This window comes from Arachis hypogaea, chromosome 15 (genome assembly GCF_003086295.3).
Source record: "Arachis hypogaea cultivar Tifrunner chromosome 15, arahy.Tifrunner.gnm2.J5K5, whole genome shotgun sequence".
In the NCBI taxonomy this organism is placed as follows: Eukaryota; Viridiplantae; Streptophyta; class Magnoliopsida; order Fabales; family Fabaceae; genus Arachis; species Arachis hypogaea.
In genome coordinates, this window is record NC_092050.1 from 31,980,502 (window position 1) to 32,005,452 (window position 24,951).

At 31.6% G+C, this 24,951-nt stretch overlaps 1 protein-coding gene across 2 annotated transcripts; it reads left to right on the forward strand.

Moving 5' to 3' along the window:
* Positions 1-5,392: 5,392 nt before the first annotated feature.
* LOC112750127 (TMV resistance protein N) lies at positions 5,393-24,537 on the forward strand. 2 transcript variants are annotated; one of them, XM_025798689.3, is made up of 6 exons: positions 5,393-6,088; positions 19,888-21,004; positions 21,238-21,513; positions 21,972-22,871; positions 23,277-24,116; positions 24,234-24,537. In XM_025798689.3, exons 1-5 carry the CDS (start codon positions 5,616-5,618, stop codon positions 24,102-24,104), a joined length of 3,594 nt encoding a protein of 1,197 aa, XP_025654474.1. In that variant the 5' UTR covers positions 5,393-5,615; the 3' UTR covers positions 24,105-24,116; positions 24,234-24,537. The 2 variants fall into 2 exon arrangements, with proteins under 2 accessions (XP_025654474.1, XP_072075099.1); XM_072218998.1 differs by having other exon boundaries at positions 5,471-6,088; positions 22,095-22,871; positions 24,234-24,421.
* Positions 24,538-24,951: the final 414 nt, after the last annotated feature.

Genomic DNA, 24,951 nt, shown 5'->3' on the forward strand with positions numbered 1-24,951 from the left:
CAGTTTTATGCTATCTTAGACTTTTGTGAGGGCTGGCCATTCGGCCATGCCTGAACCTTCATCACTTATATATTTTCAACGGTAGAGTTTCTACACACCATAGATTAAGGTGTGGAGCTCTGCTGTTCCTCAAAGATTAATGCAAAGTACTACTGTTTTTCTATTCAATTCAACTTATTCCGCTTCTAAGATATCCATTCGCACCTAAGAACATGATGAATGTGATGATTATGTGACGCTCATCATCATTCTCACTTATGAACGCGTGCCTGACAAACACTTCCGTTCTACATGCAAACAAGCTAGAATGAATATCTCTTAGATATCTAATACAGAGGACCGAGTCCGAGATATTAGAATCTTCGTGGTATAAGTTAGAACCCATGGATGGCCATTCTTGAGATCCGGAAAGTCTAAACCTTGTCTGTGGTATTCCGAGTAGGATCTGGGAAGGGATGGCTGTGACGAGCTTCAAACTCGCGAGTGCTGGGCATATTGACAGATGCAAAAGGATAGTAAATCCTATTCCAGTATGATCGAGAACCGACAGATGATTAGCCATGCCGTGACAGAGCATTTGGACTTTTTTCACTGAGAGGATGGGATGTAGCCATTGACAACGGTGATGCCCTACATAAAGCTTGCCATGGAAAGGAGTAGGAATGATTGGATGAAGACAGCAAGAAAGCAGAGGTTCAGAGGGACGAAAGCATCTCTATACGCTTATCTGAAATTCTCACCAATGAATTACATAAGTACCACTATCCTATTTTATATTTTATTTATCTTTTACTTATCAATTCATAAAATCAGTTTAATCTACCTGACTGAGATTTACAAGGTAACCATAGCTTGCTTCAAGCCGACAATCTCCGTGGGATCGACCCTTACTCACGTAAGATTTATTACTTGGACAACCCAGTGCACTTGCTGGTTAGTTGTACGAAGTTGTGAAACAGAATTAAGAACATGAACGTGCGTATTGAGTTTTTAGCGCCGTTACCAAGGAAGGAATGATCACGATTTCGCACACCACAAGACAATGAGCCGGCACTACCAGATGATTGAGTAGTCCCTATACATGCGAACGGACCTATGCTCGCGAACGGATTTGTACATAGCGATAGTAGCGGCTCTGGTGGTTTCGAAGGTATAGCTGTAGCTGCTGACGATGAGAAGGAGGAGGATCCAGAGATGGAGATAGAGCAGGACAAGGAGATGGATGAGCCTCATGATGATCTACCCAAGAGCCACTTGTAGATATTGACTAACAGTAGTAGGAGAATTCTTTTGATGATACTCCAGTCTAACATTGACTTATGGTTAGTCTCTCACTTGTGTTAGTACACCCGAGATCGAGCTTGGAGCTATAGAGTGGTTAGGCTAGCCTGGGCGCTAGCTTAGTGGCTTTTTGTATGGGCTATGCCCCGGGAGTGTCGTGTATATATTAGCTATGTAGGGTTGGTAAGGATGTAACTGAGATGATCTTCTGTAAACGCTACACGTTTTGTTTATAGTGTACATGATGTATATTATCAGTTATGTTTTGTGTTTCTTAATGTTCCTTTACATTTCTACTTGTGTATGTTTATTTATATTTAATCCTTTAATTCACTTCAAACGTTTTAAAAAAGAAAAATTTACTCGTAAAATTACAGCGCTTTAACAAGGCACAGGCTTATATATTAAATAATAGTTAATAATTAGGAAAAACAAGTTGGTGACACTTAGCTTCTTGTATGACCATGGCATACCGGGAGTTGGGTCGTTACAATCTTAGTGATAAGAATTGAAGAGTTTTTCAATTCAAGTCCAAGTCAGATATTTAAAATAGAAAGTGGGGTTTATAATAATCTTTATGATCTCATGTGGGCTTTTCTTATCTTGATGAATCTTGCATACTTAAGGATGAAGAATATTCAAAAAACTTTGTTGAGTTTAAAGAACTAAAAAATTATTAAGATGATAACTAAACATTATTGGGTTAATTGCAAGTTGTTTGTATAATTTGTTTTGTTTAGTGTGCAGAAAACAAATTGAATAGAAACTGGCCCAAGAAGCAATGACACAAGCCAAATAGTATCCGGCCCACACACACATAATCATGGCCCAAAACTCACTTGCTACCTTCACAAGTATTTACCATCTAAAACAGAAACAACTTTTCCATCTACCACCTTCTTGAAAACATCGACTTCGGAGATTTCCAAGTCGGGAGTTCTCGGTTTGATTTGGTCAAGGATATTTTGTTCAACATCAAAAACTCCATCTACAGCAACACACTCCACCTTTTGAACTGAGAGTTTGAGTTCCTCAATTTTTCTTATCAACTCAGAAACCTGCTTCTTCATATTCTCCCCTTTTTCATCGGAAGCAGCCTTCGCTTCTTTCAAACTTTTTACCTTGTTTTCAAGGGAAGCTTGCCTTTCTTGAAGAGTAGTAACCAAGGTATTCAACTTCTGAATCTGGATGTTAGCATCAGCAATTATTTTATCCGTTGATAGAAAATCTGAGCGAAGATTTGAAGTTTCTATCTCTGCATCTTGGACATACGTAGCCGAATGGAACAACATCCCCTGAACTCGGGGAAGGGTGTGTTCCAAAGATATCTTAGAAAGAACTAACTTCGTATCTTCATTTATGAAATGATGATCCACTAAGTTAGGAGCCCAAAACCCCTTATCTAACACATGCCTAAATGATGATGGAACCGGAACATCAGCATCATCCTTTCCAACACTTTTTAATTTTTTCTTCGTTGGAGAGTTATTGGGAGAGTCTTCTTCTAAACTATGGACCTCGGGGCCCTGACCTTTGCCACTCTCTTCACCCCCCTGAGGTAATGGTTGGCGGATGATGGTAGCAGAAAAAAAAATCATATCACCACTTGCGCTAATCGGGAGGGGCTGAGTTTCCTACCTCCTCTTCATAGCGGGAATAGCAGTAAGTCCTCCGACCATATCAAATAAAATAAAAATACAAAGGTTTCAGTAAGGAAATGGAACCATGAATATAAAGGAAAGAGAGTAAAAAAAATAAAACCTACTGTTAGCATTCCGAATAGCCTACTCATCCACTATGATATCTCTCAAATGGAGAGGGCATTCATTCCATAAAATCATCAACATATTAATGCTCACAAGTTCAAAAGCATTAACATCACTAACTCAGATTTTTGGAGAGAACACATTGAAATTCCAATATAAGTTAAACTTTTTTCCACCTTCTAAGTTTATAAGAAAAGGAGTTGTACCCTCTATTCATTCAATTTTGAAAAATTTTTCTTTAAATCTATGGTAAGACTCTTTAAATATGTTAAAATTTTTATATTTGGGACACCACAAAAGAAAATAAACCCGCATTCTTGTGACCTAAAGGGAACTATTAAAGTAAAGAAATAAAAGAAAACCCAAAGGGAGGGTTGGATATCTAAAAATGAGCATAAAAGCTCGAAACAGCGAATAATGGCCCAACTATTTGGATAAAGTTAAGAAGGGGCACATCTGCTGTGAGTCAAGACGCTCACTTGGAAGTCGGTAAAAGGAAGTCGAACTCCTATTCGGCAGAATAGAGTCTTGTACATCCATAGCCAGTCCAGGGCAGTGCTAGCATGTTCATTAATATGGCACAACCGGTCCCTGGATCTGGGAACCGAGAAAATGTACAAATTGCTTAAATCGGAATCAAATATAACCCTAGCCTCGGTTAGGTTATCAAGCCATTCTTGTGTTATGGTAGAAGGGGTAGCCTTAACCTCCTCGGATACCCAGGAGTAAATGTCTGTTTCAAGTTCACTATTCATTGGCAGAAAGGGGGCAAGTTGGGGCCTCGGCCTGTTAGCGGCTCCACCACGTTCGTAGTTCACGATAACCTTTCCCGCACTATATTGGTAAACCCTATAGGGGCACCACCACTATATCACCAAAGGTCGAAAAACTCTAAACCTTACTTAGAAAATGTAAAATTCATCACAGTTATGGGAAATACAAAAGAATGTGAGAAATGGGGCAAAAACCAAACGGAAACCGTTATTATCAAGCCAGAGAAACTAAAAATAATGGTACCCCCACTACGTTAAAACCTAATTGAAGGTACCAAATACAAAAAAAATTCGAAGCAACGCCAAAAGCCATAAAGGAAAACACAGGAAGTAGTAGGAAAAAATGAAATACAAAATAAAAGGAAGAAGGTCCCTTGGCAGGATAACACAAAAAAAGGAAAGAAATAAAAACCTTACTAACTTTACTGAAAATTGTTGTGAAGTTCACTGGAATTTGAAAATACTATTGCAGAAAACAACCTTGTTTCCAAAAGCTATGGAGGAAGATGACCGAAATGACAATAGCTTTCTTAGATGAGAGAAGAAGTTTTGTTTTTAGAAAGTAAAGTTAAAGTGAAATATTATTTTAGAGAAAAGGACAAATAGGTCCCTCACCTTTTGCCCCGCGGACATTTTCGTTCCTGACCATTGAAAAATACTTTTAAGTCCCTGACCTTCACAAAACTTGGACGGATCAGTCCCTTCGTCCAAATGCTTCCGTCAGGGACTGATCCGTCCAAATGCCTCCGTCAGGGACTGATCCGTCCAAGTTTTGTGAAGGCTAGGGACTTAAAAGTATTTTTCAATGATCAGGGACAAAAATGTCTGCAGGACAAAAGGTTGGGGACCTATTTGTCCTTTTCTCATTATTTGATTAAGAGTTAAAATGTTGCAATGATGGATGAAGAGAAAAATCATAAATGATCAGACGATTCGTAAATCGAAGGAAGTTATAACCACGCCAAAGAAAATGAAAAAAGTTCAATTTCCTTACAAACCCCTCAAAATTTTCAATTAAAAGAAATCCGAGTTGAGAACACTGTACTAGACAAAATAGCAAGCTAATGAGAATCCGACGTCACAAGATAACGTCGGATATGACATAACAGCCACGCCATTAAGTCATTAAATCGCCAAATTGTGGCAATAAGAGCACGATATAAAGGCAATAAATACTAAAAAAAACAGTAATCTCAAGAGACAAAGATAAAAGAAAAGAAAACTCAGCAGGTAAATTGAGAACTAAATCACATTGTTAAGTCCATTGTTAACTTAGACATCAGAATATCTTATTTATTGTCCTCGAGCCTAGTTCTACACTTGCCAAAGCTAGAATCTTCGATCTTCAAGCAGTCCAGTTCGTAAATTCGTTCCTGTTACGAACAATTATAATGTATTAAAAAATTGTATTTCTTTGAATAATTTAATAAGTGCCTGTTTGTTAGCCAAACCTAATTAAGTATTATATTCAGATATAGATCCGGAAAACGCGCAGATTTGTTTTGTCCAAAATAATTTATTCCTAGAACCTATCTTGCATTACTAACGAGGTTTTTGAACCCATTTCAAATTAGAGGATTAATGCAATGAGGTTAGTTTGTATGGTAGTAAACATAATTACATAATAGTAAACATCTTCAAGAGGTGTTTGTTTCAAGCTATATTCTGTAATTTTATTCTTGATACTGAATATTTGGAAATGACATTAATCTTTCAAGCTAAGTAGTCCTCATCACTTGCTTCTTCGCTACGTTTCGACATAGTTCTTTCTCAGAGTAATGTTGGTTTGGGTTCAATGGCACTGAAGGTTGAATCTTCGTCACGAACTTCAAAATGGAAGTACCGTGTTTTCGTGAGTTTTAGGGGAAAAGACACCCGCGACGGTTTCACTGAGCATTTGTATGCAGCCTTGCAAAGGCAACGTATTCAAACGTTCAGAGAAAACAACAATGAAGAACTCCGAACAAGTACTGTTATCTCTGATCAGCAGCTCCTTCTTGCAATTGTCATACTGTCACCCAATTATGCGAATTCCACATCGTGTTTGGATGAACTCCGAAAGATTGTTGAAAGCAAAGGAAGCTCTGGCATGATATTGCCGGTGTTCTACGGTGTGGATCCTTTCGACGTACGGCACCAAAAGGGCACCTTTGCAGAAGCTTTTAGGAAACATGAGGAGAGATTTAATGGAGACAAAGAAAAGGTTCAGAAGTGGAGAGATGCTTTGAAATTCGTTGCACAATTAAGAGGTTGCAGCTCTCAACATCGGTAAGTCGTCGTCTTTTTCTTGATTTTTTTTCCTTAAAATTACTTTGCCGTGATTTCTAGCTAATCCTCTCATAAATAAGGGTTAGTTATCTTTTATAACTGGTTTAATTATTATTAGAGGAATTAATTTATAATTAAAATAATTTATTTTTTAATTTTAGTTAATTAAACCAAATTTTTACTAAATTATGGTAAAATTCATTTTATAAAGCGCAATAATTTTAATTTTAAAGAGATTTTATTTTACAATTTGTTAATTTTTTCAATATATCCAATTTTTTTAATGTGTTCCAGCAAAAAAAATTAAAAAAAGAAAATCAAAAAAGAAAATTAAAAATTAAAAAATTTAAAATAAAAATAAAATAAAAATTAAAAACTGGAAGAAGAAGAATAGAAAAATTAGAGATTGGCATCTTATTAGAAATATTATTTATATGTATAATATTTAGGAAGAGTTTTAAGTGTACTGAGAACACCGATATTTTAATTATTTTAACCGATATAATATATATTAATTAAAATCAACGATTAAAACATCTGAAACATTGTTTCAGGTATATTTAAAACTTTTTCTAATGTTTATACTTCTCCAATAACAAGTTTAATTAGAATCTTATAAACAACTAAAAAATAAAAAATTCTAATATATTTATACATTTGTATCTCGTGTATATGTAATATTTAGAGATGTCATTCAAACTATATATATATTCTCTATCTGCTATGTTAAATATAAAAAAAAAAATAAAGATCCATGTTACGTTTGAAGTTATTCGTCGTTTTCAACTTTTAATTCGTTTTTGTTTTATTATTTAACTTTTATTTTCAGTTTTTTTCTGTTAAATTTGTGTGGCTGAAAATCTAGAGCATTTAAAAAAATTGGATGGATGGAGAAATTTAAAAAATTATAAAATGAGATATTTTTAAAAACTATTGTAATTTGTAAATTATCTTTTATCATGGTTTAATAATTTAGTTTAATTAACTAAGAAAAAAAATAATTTGACACAAATAAATTTTTTCAATAACAATAAAATAAATTATAGAGGATAACTAACCCCTATTTATAAGAAGATTGAGTAGAAATTATCTATCTTTTTTTTAGGTGCAATTATATTTAGATGAGTCAAAATAGAAGTTCTCGCATTTATTGTATGTGATTTTGTCATGAGTTAATATTTTTTTATTAAGTAAGGTTTAATTATTTTGTTAGTTTTTATAATTTTTATAATTAAATTTTTATATTTTTTAATTAAATTTTTATGTTATTTTTAATTTTATAATTAGACTTTTTTAAGTATAAAATATGTTAAAATTAATTAAATATTTTTAAAAAAATTAAAGATATTTATAATTAAAAATTTAATTAGATATTTGATCGTATATATTTTGAGATAAATATTTTATTAATTTAATATTTTTGACATAAAAATATTTAATTATAAAATTATAAGTAGTGTAAAGATCTAATTAAAAAATATATAAAAATTTAATTAAAATTTTAGTAAAATTATTGAAACTAACAGAACAATTAAATCACTAATTAATATTCTCTCTAAGTGGAGCATGAAAATAATTAATTATAGTATAAATATCAAGATAAAAAATTAATTAAAATAGTCCAAACTTATATTATGCACTTTTGGATCCTCCAAGTACACATCACCCTCTACAGCATACTCAACAAATTTTTCCATCTCTGGATTTGAAAAAGAATAAAAGATAGGCGTAGAAGAAATCTTCTTCTTATGTCGATCTATAATATCCTTCTTGAAATAAAAAAAAACTTTGACTTTTATTTGATCCTCAAATTTTTCTCTTTTGGAACTCCAAGTTGCTATAATTTGTTGCATATGCTCCATGTCAATGGCCACTTTGACTAAATCCTCTATGGTTGCTTAATGGTAATGTTAGACTTTATCTGCAAGTTCTTCGTTTAATCCAAAGAAAACTCGTTCCATAAGAACTTCAAGACTCTTTTTAATATTAGCCTTGTCCATCAAATATAGAAACTCCTTGTGGTACTCCATCACTGATTGTGAACCCTGTTGCAACCTACAAAATTTTTTAAAAATTTCGTTGTGGTATGATGATGGCACAAATTGGTTCTTCATGATTTTCTTCATCTTCTCCCAACTACAAATTGGGCTTTTGCCGTACCATCTTCTAGATCTTCCTAATTTAGTCCACCATATACAGGCATCATCGGAAAAATTGGCTTGTACCAGTCGAACCTTCTTTTCTTTTGAAAGGATGCAATTTAGAAAAATCGACTCTACCTTCCTTTTCCATCAGAAATAAGCTTCAGGATCATTTCTCCCTTTAAATGCAGGAATTTGTAACAGAAAATTCTTTTTCGCATATGAGAGTCTTTCATCATCACTGTTATAATACTCAATCATTTATTATTATTTCTTTTACTCCTTTTTCTTGAGCAGACACTGACTTTAAGATAGAATAATTGCAGAAAAAATTAAAATAAGAATTTTTTTTTCATTTTTTTTACTCTGAAGTAAATGTGCAAAAATTGAAAAAAAAAAAAAGAGAGTAAACAAGAACCCTAAAACGTGTAGATAAATAAGAATTTACCTATGACCTGGTTCTGATACTAGATGATAAAAGAAATGATACAAATAGACTCATCCCAAAAGAAATTGCAGAAACATAAAATAATAGATAAAAATTTTTCTACTAGAACTCTAAGAAACCTATTCTTAGCAATCTAGGTCACCGGAAGGAATTTGCTACTAGACCTTCAAAGAATCTGTCCTTGACAATCTAGATCAAAGGGATAAAAATTGAAGAAACCACCACGCAAAATTATCACCACGCAGAATCGCCTTAGTGTTGGATCTTTCAATCTTCTTTATTGCAACAAGCAAAGCAAATTACTCACCTGACTTAATTACACTAAGAAAACGTGCATAAAGTACTAAGAAAATTTTATTCATAAAAAATTGTGTAAATTGTCTCACCAAAGATGTTTAAATAGGCCCCTGACAAACTAATTAAAAGATAATTTAAATCAGATTGGATTAGATCAGATTTGATTTAAATTTAAAATCCCTACAAATACTACTCAGCAAATTAGAAATAAATCAAATCTTCTAACAAGCTCTAACAGCAAAATAAATTAAAATAAAGGGCTAAAAATTCAAAAATTAATAATAAATTATGCCTCCCACTAGATTTAAAAAACATTATTAGGTTTCTTGGTGTCCTGACTAACTCAATGGGACTTATGAGTTGCCGCCATTTCAGTACTACGATTTTTGAGATGAACTATTGGTCTCTTTAATGTCTAAGACCGATATGATATAATTCTTTTAGTATTCAGATCTTTAAATATGATAAGATTACTATTATGTCCTTTGTCTCTAAAATGATAAAAATACCCTCTTGAACGGGTATCACAAAATTACAAAGCATGAATCTTCAAATAAAAAGAGAGAGAGCTAGATCCAGTTTGAAAAAATTTGTCTTGAAGATTCTTATATTGTGTTTAGTACTTTATATTTGATAAATAAAAAATTATGTATTTATTATTTGCAGGTTAAAAAAATTATATTTGGGATACATTAAAAGCATCTAAAGAAATAATTTTTAAAATTAGTATGTATTTATTAAAATAAAAAATTTTAATATAATTTAATATATTAATAAATATTTAAATTTACTTTTAGTTAAATTATTCATGCCAAGTTCCATTCACAATTAAATTTTTTTATTTTTTTATGTCTATTATAATTATTTTAAAAGTTAAAAACTATTTTATGAGATATAATTATTGTTGGTTATATTTATTGAAAATTACTTTTAATTTGATTTACAAAATATATGTACTGCAATTTTCGGAAAATTATATTTTATTTAAAGCCAATCTTAATAAGTTATTTGTGAAAAATAAAAGATTTTACAAAATCAAATGTTAATATTTTAACTCTTTCTGCCCTTTTTTTTTTCCTGCTTTAGGTATGTAGAACCATTCCTAAATACATTTTTAACAAAAACAAATCATGTCATTATAAAATAAATCACAAAATAACATACCATATCTCATTGGGCTATCTCTCAGCATGTTCTGGGTTGTGGCGTAAAAGGTGAAGAGTGAATCTTAAGCTCATACCCCCCAAAAAATACAAATATTAAATGTATAAATCTCACCATCTTAGCTGCTTCAAGTTTTTGGTCAATAGGTATATATAATTATATATGTAAAACTTTTAAAATATTTGGGTGGTCCATGCTCGGGAGAATGGATTTTTTCTATTGTTGAAAAAAAATTGAGGTAGTAAAGTGTAATCTATAACTCTTCAATATACTTTTTCTCATATTTTTTTTGTCTCACTTATAACAATTAATAGTGAAAAATCATACTTTATTCATTATTAAAAAAATTGAGAGAATCTATTTTCCATATTCGGATGGTCCCCATTACCAATATTAAACTCTGCTATTGGCTATAGAATGTAACAAAAAATTAAAAAAAAAATTATTGAATACCTTACAAATACGTTTAAAAGTACAAAAACTATTAAACTAAATATCTGTATTAAAATAGTAAAATTTTCAAGTTATCTACTAAATGAAAATGACATGTTAAAACTGAATTCCAAGAGTAGTCGTTAACAACAATAGTGTGCAGTTACTTTACGCTATCTATATAAAAGAATTAAACTTTGTACTAGAAAATGTTAATGAAGTACCAAAAATATATGACTATTAAACTAATGAATAAAGTTATTAAATAATTTAATAGTATAATTTTTAATAAAATATTTATTGTGATGAGTTTCTTAATTTCTACTTAGGTAATAAACCACCACCACTACCACCACTATAATAATGGGTGTATTTTATTATTTTTATTTATAATCATTATTTATGTCCATCTAGGAGAGAAGTGTATAATGTCTATGGTTATGGTAATGATTATATATAAATATTTTTATAACATATTTTTATTTTTTAATCTTAGCAATGCTTTTTTAAGATATGGTAACCACATAGTCTATATATATATATATTATGTATGTTTTTTTTTTACAAAAGCATACTTTCAATTAAGAAAATAGTCAAACGACACTTATATATCGTAGAAAAATTATCAGATCTGAAACTAAACAAGAAAATAGATAAGTTTTATATTGAACTATTATATGGGAAGAGGCACACAGTTCGATTACAAAGAATCTTATACAAAGGAAATAGAGACTCAAAACAATCTCTTTTGTTTCTAAATCTTCACAGTAGGTGCTGCACCATAGAAACCTATCTTCTCTTCTTTTTAGAATCGATCCAAATGCTTTCTGAAACTGTAAATATTTCCATAAATGAAAGGCCTTCGTTGTATCTTCATCCCAAGCCTGCGAAAACAACACTAACACACCCATAAAGGGACCAATACACCACAAAAGGGGAAAGAAACACCACAAATGAGTTATTTAATCTAGATCTGGATCTCAGATCTAAATCTCTTGAGACAGAAACAACAAAAGAGCAAACAGAAGTAACAACAAAACAGAAGGGGTGCTAAGGAAAGAAGAGAAGGTAGGTGATAGAAAGAGACGGGTAGTGAAAGGGTTATGACTAGCGGAAAGAGAGAGAAAGTGGCTGGTGAGGGTGAGTGTGTGACACTGGAAAGAGATATATAAAGGGTTTGGGAGTAAGAGAAAGGAAAGAGAGAGAAGAGGAGTAGTAGAGAAAGGGGGGAGGAGGGCCACCGCAGCCCAGGTAGAGGCGGCGGCGGCGGCCCTCAGATGACTTTAACCTGTTTCCTTTGCGCGAGAGAGAAGAGCGTTAATTTTTACATTGGAACATATATTATGTATGTTATTAATAGGCATTGCTTCTAATCTTTCATATTCAGTGAAAATTATTAAAATGAATTCGGAGATACAATTTAGTGTAGAAGTGTAGAAAAATGTATAGATGCCAAAAAATCTTCAATTCAATTTAGAATAAAAAATAAGTTACGAAGACCAATTCTCTTTGTAAAAGAGAATCTATATAACTATTATATAACAACAACAATAAAACTTTATCCTACTAAGTGAAGTTGGCTACATAGATCAAACGACGTTATTGAGCTTTATTATATATTATGTCTATAGAAAAATCATTTACATGTAGATCTTGTTTGATCACCTCATGGATGGTCTTTCTAAGTCTTCCTCTACCTTTTACCCCTTATCCATCTTCCATCTCATCCACCCTCTTGAGTCCTGACTGGGTGCTTTGTCGGTCTTCTTCTCACATGTCCAAACCACTTGAGACGTGATTCTACCATCTTTTTCACAATAGGTACTACTCTAACTCTCTCTCTTATATCTTCGTTCTTTATTCTATCCAATCACGTATGACCACTCATTCATTTCAATATCTTCATTTTTGCCACACTTAACTTATGTTCGTGTTTCTCTTTGGCCACCCAACACTCCATACCATAAAGCATACCTGGTCTGATAACAATGCGATAGAATTTACCTTTAAGTTTTAAAAGCACTTTTTTGTCACATATGAAACCAGACGCATTCCGCCATTTTGACCAACCTGCTTGGATCCTATGATTTATATCCTATTCAATCTCTCCATTATCTGTATGATGCACCCAAGATACTTAAAACTTTTAACTTTTCGTAGGATGTTTTCTCCAATCTTCACCTCTATATTAGGGTTTTTTCTTTGACGGCCTAACTTATATTCCATATATTCAGTCTTGCTACGGCTTATGCGCAGACTATACACTTCTAGAGTTTCTCTCCATAAATCCAAATTCTTATTTAGATCTTCTCTCAAGGATGTTCCCTAGTGTACTCTTATACCAATAGAAAATTTCTTTGTCACACCACCTTGAGTTTTCACACTAGTTGTAACTCCATCATACATGTCTTTAAATGCACGAATATATGCGATCCTTACTCTCTTTCTTTCCAAAACCTTCTATAAGACCTCCCTTTGGACCCTATTGTACGCTTTTTTCAAATCAATAAACACCATATGTAGATCTCTTTTATTACTATGATACATCTCCATCATCCTTCTTAACGGTATGTAGTTTCAGTGGTAGATCTTCCTGGCATACAACCAAATTGGTTCTCTGTTACTTGTATCTCTTGTTTCAGCCCTATTCTATCACTCTTTCCCAAAACTTCATGGTATGGCTCATGAGCTTGATCCCTCTATAGTTTTCGCAACTCTATATATCCCCTTATCCTTGTAAATAGGTATTAAGGTGCTCTTTTTCCACTCATCTGCCATCTTCTTTGACCTTAAAATATCATTAAAAAGCTTGGTTAACCAACTGATACATTTCTCTCCAAGGCCTTTCCAAACTTCAATCGGAATATTATCGGGTCCTACTGCCCTCCCATTTTTCATCCGCTTTAGAGCCTCTTTTACCTCGAAGTCTCGAATCCTTCGATAGTAGTAAAAAATTTGATCTTCTTCCCTCGTGCATAACTGACCAAGGCTTGGAAGATTCTTTTGTCCTTCATTAAATAACTCATAGAAGTAGCTCTTCCACCTTTCATTGATCTTCTCATCTTGAGACAAAACCTCTCTGTCTTTATCCTTTATACACTAAACTTAATCCAAGTCTCTCCTTCTTCTTTGACGGCTCTTTGCGATTCTATATATACATTTTTCTCTTTCCTTCATGCCTAAAGACTTGTAGAGACCCCATCTGCTCTTGTTCTTGCTTCACTTATAGCCACTTTTGTCTTTTTCTTAGCCGTCTTATATTTTTTCCAATTATCTGTATTGCGACACAAAGACCGCTTTTAAAGTACTCCCTTTTTGCCTTTATCTTTTCTTGTACACTCGCATTCTTCCATCTGGACTCTTTGTCTCTTGATCCTATCCCCCTAGATTCACCAAAACTTATTTTTATTTTTATTCTAATAACTTCTGCCATCTCCCTCCACATCTCCTCTGCGCTTCCATCCCCTTCCCACTTTGTCTCTTTTTCTACCCATCTTAGGAAGCTTCTTTATCCCTCACCTTTCGTCCGTCACCACCTCGTCCTTGGGTTCTTCGTATGATGCATTTTTCTCAACTTTTGCTCAACGTAAAAATCCACGACGAGCATCCTATGTTGTATTGTTAAACTCTCTCCCGGAATAATTTTACAGTTAATAAAAAATTTTCGGTCGACTATCCTCAACAAGAAGAAGTCTATTTGAGAGCTTGTCATGCCACTCCTATATGTTATAAGATGTTCGTCTCTCTTTTTAAAACATGTATTTGCAATGAGAAGATCAAAGGTTGAGGAAAAGTCTAAAATAGTTTTACCTTCGGTATTGACCACCCCGAAACCGTGGCCTCAGTGAATACTTCTATACCCAGTCACTTCTCTTCTAACATGACCATTTAAATCTCCTCTGAAGAAAATCTTATCTCCCAAAGCTAAGGTATGTTTTAGACCAAACTCTTTAGATCATCCGAAAACTTGTGTTGCTCGTCTGAACCCACTTTCGGTGCATAGGCGCTAATCACATGAAAAGTATCTCCTTCTATCATAAGTTTGATAGAAATGATCCGATCACCCACCTTCTTGACATCCACTACATCCTTCTCCCACTGCTTATCCATGATAATACCTACCTCATTCATATTCTTCACCTTTCCTGTATACCAAGGTTTGAAACCGGAGGTATCCAACTCCCTAGTTTTTGAGCCGACCTATTTTGTTTCTTTTAGGCACATGATATTAATCTTCCTCCTTGTCATGATATCCACCACTTCCATGAATTTTTTTTTTGTTAGAATACCTATGTTTCATGTCTCAAATCTTAACCTTCTGTCGCTCTGACCTTTACCTTTACCTTTTTTTTTGTGAACTAGCTTATTTACCCTCGTCTATTCACGAAAACACGAGAATCCTTGCTCATTTAACACTACACCCAGGCACTGATGCAGTGGCTCTTGCTCATTTAACACGGTTCGCGAGCCATACAGCGTGTTGCTTCCGGGTAACGACCTAACTTTTGTGCAATAACGTCTTTGATCCATGTCATGAAGATTCAACTAAGTTTTTATGTTGGCTGTTGAAAGTCTAACACAACATTCCTCCTTTATCCGAGCTTGAAACTGGCTATCTAAATATAATCTATATATAAAAAATATTAAAGTAGCACTACAAGAAAGTTGCTAGATACAGGCGGAATAAATCCGATGGTATAAATCTCGCCAGTAATTATTTACTGACGGATTTTTTTGTCTGCTGCTAATTACTAACAGATTTAGCAGCGGATATAAACTTTTATTTGGCATAATTTTTAGAGATTGTTATTGTCAAATTTTTTTCTCGATAAATCTGACGATAATATATTATTTATTAATAATTAAAATAATAGTTACTGACTGATTTAACTGACAATAAACTAAAAGTTTAATTTAAAAAATTTGTTTTAAAATTCAATATATAATTTTAAATATTTATATTAAACCACCGCTTCCACCTTTTACCTGATTTTCGGGATGAGAAACATCTACTGTTAGATGAGGTACTAGTTAATGTGTTTGTTGAGGTATTATAAACACTTGCAAAAGATTTAACAGAAGAGCATAATTCAGCTCAATATGCAGGAATAATTTAAACATTAAACCAGAATGGAAGAGCATGTACAAATTAAGAAAAAATCAAAATAGGAAAAAATGCAGGCCTCACCACTAGAACTTATTCGATTATTTTTCTGTAGACTGCTTTCATAGACACCTATTTCAACAAAAGAACTGCTACAATCATCATTACGTCCACCTCCATCATTTCCTTCCAGTTTATAGCATATCCATGAAGGAATGTGAAAAATGATGAACAGCTTGTTGTACTTAAAATATTAAAAATAAAAATAAATTTGTTCAATTTATATAATTAACAAAAGGCATAGGAAATAAAATTTTTAAAACACAAATAACTAAGTTTACAGTTACAACCTTTTAAATCAATACTTTGGATGCACAAAGGCACCTTCATGTGATGTTCCTCCATGTTAAACACTATCAAATTCCATCAAATTAAATGCATATTAACACAAATTCAAACATTGAAAAAAATGTTGCATATCATACAATTAGAAAAACAATCAGCGAAATACGAGATCTACTATTGACAGATTACTTTGGATAAACCACAAAGCTGATATAACAAATTTAAACAAGGTCAAATATATGGACCTTAATATAAAACTAAAAACAGCTATTATAAATACAAAAAATTTTCAGGTCCACATAGAATTCTATTATATGAAAAGAAACAATTAACAACATACACATATAAAAATAGATTCAACATATCAAATAACTTACCAAATAAAAAACAGCAAAAGTACTATTTGATCTTCAATTTCTTCAATTTATTGAATGAAAGGTCAATATACTCCAAATTCTGTCATTATCCACTTTCCGGAGGCCAGGTAGATATCTAGTTTGTTTTTTAAAAAAATAAGAAAACGGCAAATCAAAACAGAAAAGGAGCTATTAACAAAAGAAAATTATTTACACCAAACTTAACACTTAGAAACAATGAACTTTGACACTATCATTACCCAAAATTAACTACCACTCCAATCTAAAACCATGACCAAGTAAAAGAAAGTAAAGTATTCATTGATTCACTTTATTAAAGTATCCTGCCTCAAGCTGAATCGACCCACCACAATAGTAAAATTCCTTGATGAGCTGGTTTTCTATTCAAACTTAGAATTTGCATAACTAAAGTGGCTTAAAGTAAGTACATTTTTTCATCAGCAGAAAAATAAAAAAACTAACCTGATAGAGAAGTGACAAATAGAAAGCATAGTCAGTTGCTTAAGGGCAGCAATCTCGGCCAACAATGGAAAACACATAATCTGTGACTAAAATGGCGCGTATCATTTAATTATTTTACCGTCAGACTTTTTTGTCCCTAAATTCGGCGATAATGTTCGCGCCAACTTTTTTCTCTCCAATTATTACTGATGAATTTACCGTCGGAAAATTGAATTCGACGATAACTTTTTTACTCGATAAATTTATTGTCAAATCCACCGGTAAATCCATCAGTAAACCCGCTGCTAACTTCCAATGATAAATCCAACGGTATTCAACATTTTTTTTTGTAGTGTAGTATTTAGCAAGCTAATGATACTTAAGATTTTTTATTTTCTATGAATTTGTTATGTCATTACTAAATTTACTTTGTGGCAACACGAGTTAATTTTTAATTTGGTCTCTGAACTTATATATGAACCTTATTTAGTTCTTAAAATTTCAATTATCTCTATTTAGTCCCCAAATTTTACAAACATGACTCACATTAGTTCCTGAGATAATTTTCAATACACAGACATTAATGGAACATTGATATAAATAGTCAAATGCCATGTTGGAACATGTAAAACGATGCGGTTTTGATTTTAGTGTTCAAATAATTCAAAAATGATGATGTGTCACTTGCTTTGGGAGGAAAAGTTTAGATAAGTACCACTTGATGTGTTTTATGGTTATTTGAGTACTAAAACCAAAATGATGTCATTTTACAAAGTCCAATATGGCATTTGGTTGCTTACATCGATATTTCATTGATGTCTGTGCATTGAAAATTTTTCAAAGACTAATATAAATCATATTCGCAAAAGTTTGGGGATTAAATAAAAATAATTAAACTTCAACGACTAAATTGATGAGACGCGCGTACAAAGTAAAATAAAAATCACATTTAGTATATCATAGTAAATACATATGTATGTGTAACTAACTACCATCATTTTTATAATTTATTGTATTAAATTCTTCAATTATATAAAAGAAAATGATATAAATAACGAATGATTACAAGAAGATAAAAGAATGAAATTGAATAAAAAATAAATTGAAATTAGAAAAAGACAAATTAAAATTGAATATAATAGAATTTACTTTATTTTTTATTTAAATTTTTTAATGCAACAAGAAAATGACTCGTTTAACTTAATTTATATACACCATAATTTAAGATAAATAGTAATTAAATGAAATTAAGGACTTATTTATCTTCACTTGTCTACATTATATATAATTTTATACAAAATCAAAAAGTGGTTATATTAATCCTAAATCCTCTAATATTTTAATCTGCTAGTTAAATAAATAAAATCAAAATACATCAACTTAAGTTGAACATTCTAATACTTAAAAATATAAAATAATAATTATTAAAATAATATTTAAACTCTTCATACCACGAATATTTGAAGTACGTATAAAAAATTATATTATAAAAGATGTCAATTCATATCAAAGATCTAAATTCTAAATATTTCATGTCATATTTGTTGAGTTAATTAACTTTATTTTTTAAAATTATAAAAATTATATAAAAAAGAGATCAAAGTAGTACTAAAGTAAGTTATAACACTTAAATTTTTTAAGTTCTATATAAACTTATCATGTTAAGAATAACTTTTAACAACAGAAAAAATCATATTCATTTAGAAACTTTTAATAATGATAATAAAATTTGAAACCAATAATGTTCATAAGTGTGAAGACGAAGAACACTATGTAAGAGGTGAAAAATTTTGTGTATATTCATTTATTTTTTATTTGTCATCATTTGAGTGTTATATATAATTTTTTTTCTATACTAAAAATATCATAGTGAAAAAAGGTAAATACATGTATTTGTGAATCTTTTCTAAGTTAACGTTAGAAAGAAAATAAATATATCAAACACGTTATATGGTATAAAATATATAAGAATATTTGTATATAATAATATAATATTTAATTATTATATATTTTAAAATAGACTAAATAATTCTATCAAAAAATATTTTATTACATATTAAATTATTTTATTTTTTAACCCCAAAAAATATCTTTATTTATATTCTTGTATCTTTTAGTGCAGATTTAAATCTAGTAGATATTTTTGCTATACCATTACAAGTGTTTTCCACAAATAGAAAAAAGACAGTAACTTTTTAATTGAGTAATATTACATTAACAAAAATATTTTTATACTAAATTTTAAATTTAAATTCTACTTGTATAAAAATAAAATATTAGTTTAAAGTATTTAGCTAATATTTATAAAAAGTGTTAGTGCCTGACTTTTTTTTTTTCGTTGTAATTAACTATGGAACCACTCAGATAAAGATGTCTAGAACGTCTTTTTTTTAAAGATATTTTTTAATAATTAAAATTTAACACATATAATTAATTAAATTGTTATTTTTATCAAAATTAGGTCAGACAAATTAATTTGACCGAAAAACTAGTGAATCAAATCTTGAACTGATCTAAATTAATATTATTTTTTTTTATAAAAAATGACTATAATATCCTTATTATAGAAAATAATTAAAATACTCCTATTATATATATTAATTTTGAACATCTTAAATTCTAGTCATTTACTTCTTGCCATCATAGAGTTAACATTTAGAGTTTTCAAAAAAAAAAAAAAAATATATATATATATATATATATATATATATATATATATATATATAATAGGAGTATTTTAATTATTTTCTATAATAAGGATATTATAGTTATTTTTTATAAAAAAATAAATTTAGATCGGTTCAAAATTTGATTCACCATCTTTTCGATCAAATTAATTTGTCTGGCCTAATTTTGACAAAAATAATACTATTTAATCGATTATATATACTAAATTAATTATTAGAAAACATCTTAAAAAAAAGCGTTTTAAACGTCTTTATCTGAGTCACTCCCATTAGCTATAGTGCAAAATTATTTATATTAATATGAAAATATAAAGGAATGTTGAATCATGATAACATAATTATTTTTAATGTTTTGTTAATTAGATATGAAGCACAGCTCATCGATGAAATTGTTGAAGAAGCATGGACAAAAATAGAATCTAGATTGCCAACACAAGATGATAATAATGATGACGATGATGATGATCTAATTGCGATTAATGCAAAAGTAAATGAAGTATGTTCATGTTTAAGCCCAGAGTCAACAGATGTGCTCTTCATTGGAATATGGGGTATGGGTGGGTCAGGAAAAACTACTCTTACCTCTACTGTTTGCAAGAAAATCCGAAGCCAATTTGAAGAACACTGCATTCTTCGCGTTGGAGAGGTTTCGAGAGAAGGAGATCAAGATCTAGTTAACCTGCAAAATCAACTTCTTTCACATTTGAAACCAAAGTGCATGGTAATTAAAACTTTGAACCAAGGAAAGGATGCCATCAAAAACCTTTTGTACAAAAAGAAAGTTCTCATTGTCCTTGATGATGTGAGAACTACAAGACAGCTAGAGAATTTGGCAGGAAGCCGCGTTTGGTTTGGTCCGGGGAGTAGAATAATAGTTACTACTAGGGACCAACACTTGCTTAGTTCACATGGAGTAACACTGTTTAAATTGTATGAGATGAAAGCCTTGGATACTAATGAATCCCTTCAGCTATTCCATAAAGAAGCATTTAAAGGAGAGAAAAAACAAGAAGAGTATTTGGATTTGTCTAGAAAGTTCGTAGAATATGCTGGAGGCCTTCCTTTGGCACTTAAAGTGCTAGGTTCCAATCTTTGTACAAGAAACATTGATGAATGGGATGAGGCTTTCGATAAGATGAGAAAAGATCAAGATGGTGGTATTATGAACATACTTAGGATATGCTATGATATGTTGGAAGAAGGTCACAAGACTATATTTCTTGACATTGCATGTTTCTTTAAAGGGTGGTACAAAGATAAAGTGATAAGAATATTGAAAAATTGTGGCCTTCATCCGGCAATAGGAATAAGTGTACTTGTTGAGAAGTCATTGATAACTTGCAAAAAAGGAGTTTTAGGGATGCATGATTTACTTGAGGAAATGGGTAGAATGATGGACATGCAAGACTCTAAACAACATCTTGGACGCAGTAGGTTGTCCTCTCTAGATGACATTAATCAAGTATTGAAGGAAAATACGGTACGTATTTTACCCTTTTCCTTCTTCATACATTACTTTCTGTAAAATCCTTGTGTCTCTATTATTTGACCATTATTAATTTTATATGAATAATGATGCTTTAACTTAATTTTTTGGTGTTATATATAGACATCAACATTTCAACATTGATTTTGTATTTTGTAGTTTGCAACCTATCAATTTTAACATTAAAAAATGAGCTTATGTATCGTACGTTGGTCATTTTATATTAGGGAATTGAGAAGATTGAAGGTGTGGTTTTGAAGCAACATAATAAAGATATTTTGAAAGATCATGGAGCATTCTCCAAGATGTGCAACCTAAGACTTCTCATCATATTATGTGAATTGCACCTGTCTCGTGGTTTCAAATGTCTTCCTAGCTCATTGAAAGTTCTTATTTGGGTGGAATGTCCTTTGAAGACTCTACCACTTGGTTTGCAACTACGTGAACTTGTTCACTTGCAAATGAATAATAGCAGAGTAGAACAACTTTGGAATGGAAGTCAGGTAAGACCATATAACTTAAAGGCTGCATGCGCTTGAATAAAGAAATACAAAAAAACGAAGAAGTAATAAATGGATATAAAAATCATCTAGTTATATAGATAAAAACAAAAATACTAAATTTTTTACTTAAATTCTTATATTTAGTCTGTCATTTTATCACATTCGTAAAATTTATAATTATGTATTAGTATAAGGAAAATACTAATGCGCATGATAGAAATTAAGAAATTTAACTCTCTTTAAAAATTAATTTACTATTAAAAGTAAAATAAGAATGCTAAACAAAACATAAAATACCTTAAATTTTAATTCTAAATATTAAAATTTGAAATTTAGATTCTAATTATTGATATAAAATATATAAATAAAAAATTAAAATTTATTCAGTTAAAAAAAATGCAGAGTACAGGTCTAAAAAAGATATAATGGGGTTTAATTTATAATTAATTTTTCCACAGGTTTTTGAAAAACTAAGAGTTGTTGATTTGAGTTATTCCAGCAATCTGATTCGAATTCCAAATATTTCTAATGTTCCATTGCTTGAAGAGCTGATCCTTGATGGTTGTATATCGCTTGTTGAGGTTGACCAATCTGTTGGGCAGCACAAGAAGCTAGAAGTGTTAAGCCTTACAGGATGCATAAAGCTCGAAACCTTGCCCCGGAAATTCGAAATGAGTTCACTGAAGAGGCTCATTCTCTGTGGCTGCTCAAACGTGAAATCACTTCCTGAATTTGGGGAGAGTATGGAGTATTTGTCAGTGTTGAATTTAATGAAATGCTCAAGTCTTCTTTCCATTCCAGAAACTGTTACCAATTTGAAGTCACTGAAAATTCTCAATTTGTCCGGTTGCTCAAAAATCTGTAGACTGCCAGATAATATAAAGGAAAACTGGGCTTTGGAAGATCTTGATCTTAGTGAAACCTCTATAAGAGTGGTGGATTCATCTTTGTTTCAATTGGAAAATCTCGAAAAGCTTTCTTTTCGTGGTTGCAGTGGACCAGTATCCAACACCACCACCTCTGATTCGAGTGTTTCACGCTTAACATTGCCTCCTCATATCCCAGGACTTCCCTTGTTAACCATATTTGATCTAAGCTATTGCAATCTCCATCATGAATTGATTCCTGATCTGCGCCACTTATCATCATTGGAGACTTTGATTTTAAGTGGGAATACAGAGCTTATCTTAACTCACAGCGTTGCTAAACCTCCTATGCTGCATTTTCTTGAAGCAGAAGGTTGCCGACAATCGTTTGATCCATGTGTGTTAAATTTTCATGGGGAAGCTGGACTACTGTTAGATTTATGCAAGTTATGGAAGCTGTTCAAGACGGATTATAACAAGCTCTTATGTCAGGTTTGTTGGTTCTTTTAGACTTTTAGTTAGATAGGTACTTAGTTCTAAGCTATTTTTCTCTTCTCAATATAATACAAGTAAATCACTAATATTTAGTTGCGTTTATTATTCTAGTTCCTCACTGAACATCTATTATTTTTTATTTTGCTGATGTGTTATATTACGTGACATTTTAATATGGTTTCTTAATTTGTCAATAGTATGTCATGGCATATCAGAGAATATCACATAACATGTCTTTTCTTTTGACATAACATAGAAATCAATAAAACTTCAGAAGAGTTGGAAGAGTAATAATTAAGAGAGAACATGGAACAAAAAAAAAGACACTAAAGGTAAACAATTAATGTTTAGTCATGAAATTACCATACTTATTTAAAAAGAATTTATATGTGGTTGTTACAGGTTGTAGATCATAGTTATCCTATCACGTACCAGGAAATTCCTCCAAATTTTGGCAAGGAGATATTCTTTCCCATTGGTACACGTTTATCAGAGCTTGAATCAAGCGCATCAATCACAGTGGACATACCTAATGAATGTTGTGAGGGTAAGTGGTGGGGAATTGCTGTATTCCTTGCCTTCAAACCTCTAGAATCTTCAACTAATTTTCCGAGTCTAAAATTTGGTTGGAGCTTTGGAGCTTCAAATACTGATCCTGAAGTTGGCTCTTCTTTCTTATATCTCTCCTCCAATGCTGTAAAGGCGCATTATGATTGTTGTCTTGTAACGATGATAGTGAGTGAAAATTACATATACATTCAGCTACACCACAGAAGCTATGACAATGTAAGTGAATCAAAGCCTTTTAGCAAGCATCGAAAGCCTAATTTTAGTGAAAATAGTAGGCTGCGTTTTAGTGTGCAAGGAGAAGAGATAAATATGAAAGAATGTGGGTATCATGTCTTTGGTAATGAAGATTTTAGAAATAAATTCTCATTTAAATTGAACAAAGAGAGTACTGTCACACCAAATTCCAGGGATTCCAATAGTACAGAAGAAATGGACATCATATTAGAAGATGAAACGGAAACAACCAGCTTGGGTGATGATCGCATCGATGAAGAATCCAAGTTAGTTAGTGTTAATTCTGATCATATGGAGGCTGATATAAGAATAAAGGATTCGACCAGAGGTAGATGGAAAAAGGTAAGTAGCTTCATGACGAAGAAATGCATCTTTGGACTAAAGGGGTGTAAACCAAAGAAACGGTCCCACAAAGACAATGTATGAATCATGACTAAAGTAAGAAATCGATTCTCCTCCCTGGCTATCTCCCCTTGAACCCTTCTCGTATCCCCTTCTCACTCTTCTTAGCTTGGTTCTTCTCTCATATTAATTCTGTATATGCATTTTTTGCAGGAAAGGATACTGTCATCTTCTCAATGGAACAAGCAAACAGTACCTGGCTTCAACACATACATTCTTAGATGGAAACTCACATTTTAATAATTGTTATCACATATTTCATGTTATTGTTGCTTTAGTAAGATTATGTTAATAAGGATTGGATCAGAAGCTTATAGCAAGTGCACATCTGTTATATTCAATTTTTATGTGCTCAATTAGAACTTGTTGGGAAAACTCGAAGTCCAAGACAAAAAACAGTCGAAGCACTGAAAATAATTTTTTTTATAATTTATGCAATTAAATAAATAATACTAAAGATGCTTTTTTTTTTTTTTGTGACTGATACTAAAGATGCTTTAAACAATTAATATAATGACAGAAATTAAAATACTAAAAACTAAAAATTAATATAATGATAGAAATTAAAATATCAGACACCCAAATTTTTATTGTGAAATTTTTTTTTACAAGTCAAGACAATAACATTGTTATATTAATTAGAGTTTTAATTTGCCAAGACAAATCTTGTTTATTACATGCACAATATACTATCTGTTATGTTATGTGGGTAATCTGAAATAGTTGAGTTGGGTTTGGAAGAAAGGCCCAAGCGTCAATGGAATGGGATCTCTGACTTGGTGTGCGCCTGGGCGCCTCCGTCCGAGTTGTGTATGTGAAAGAATGGAGGGTGGTACCTGCAAAGACACTCCGATGCCTAAGTTAGCAAGGG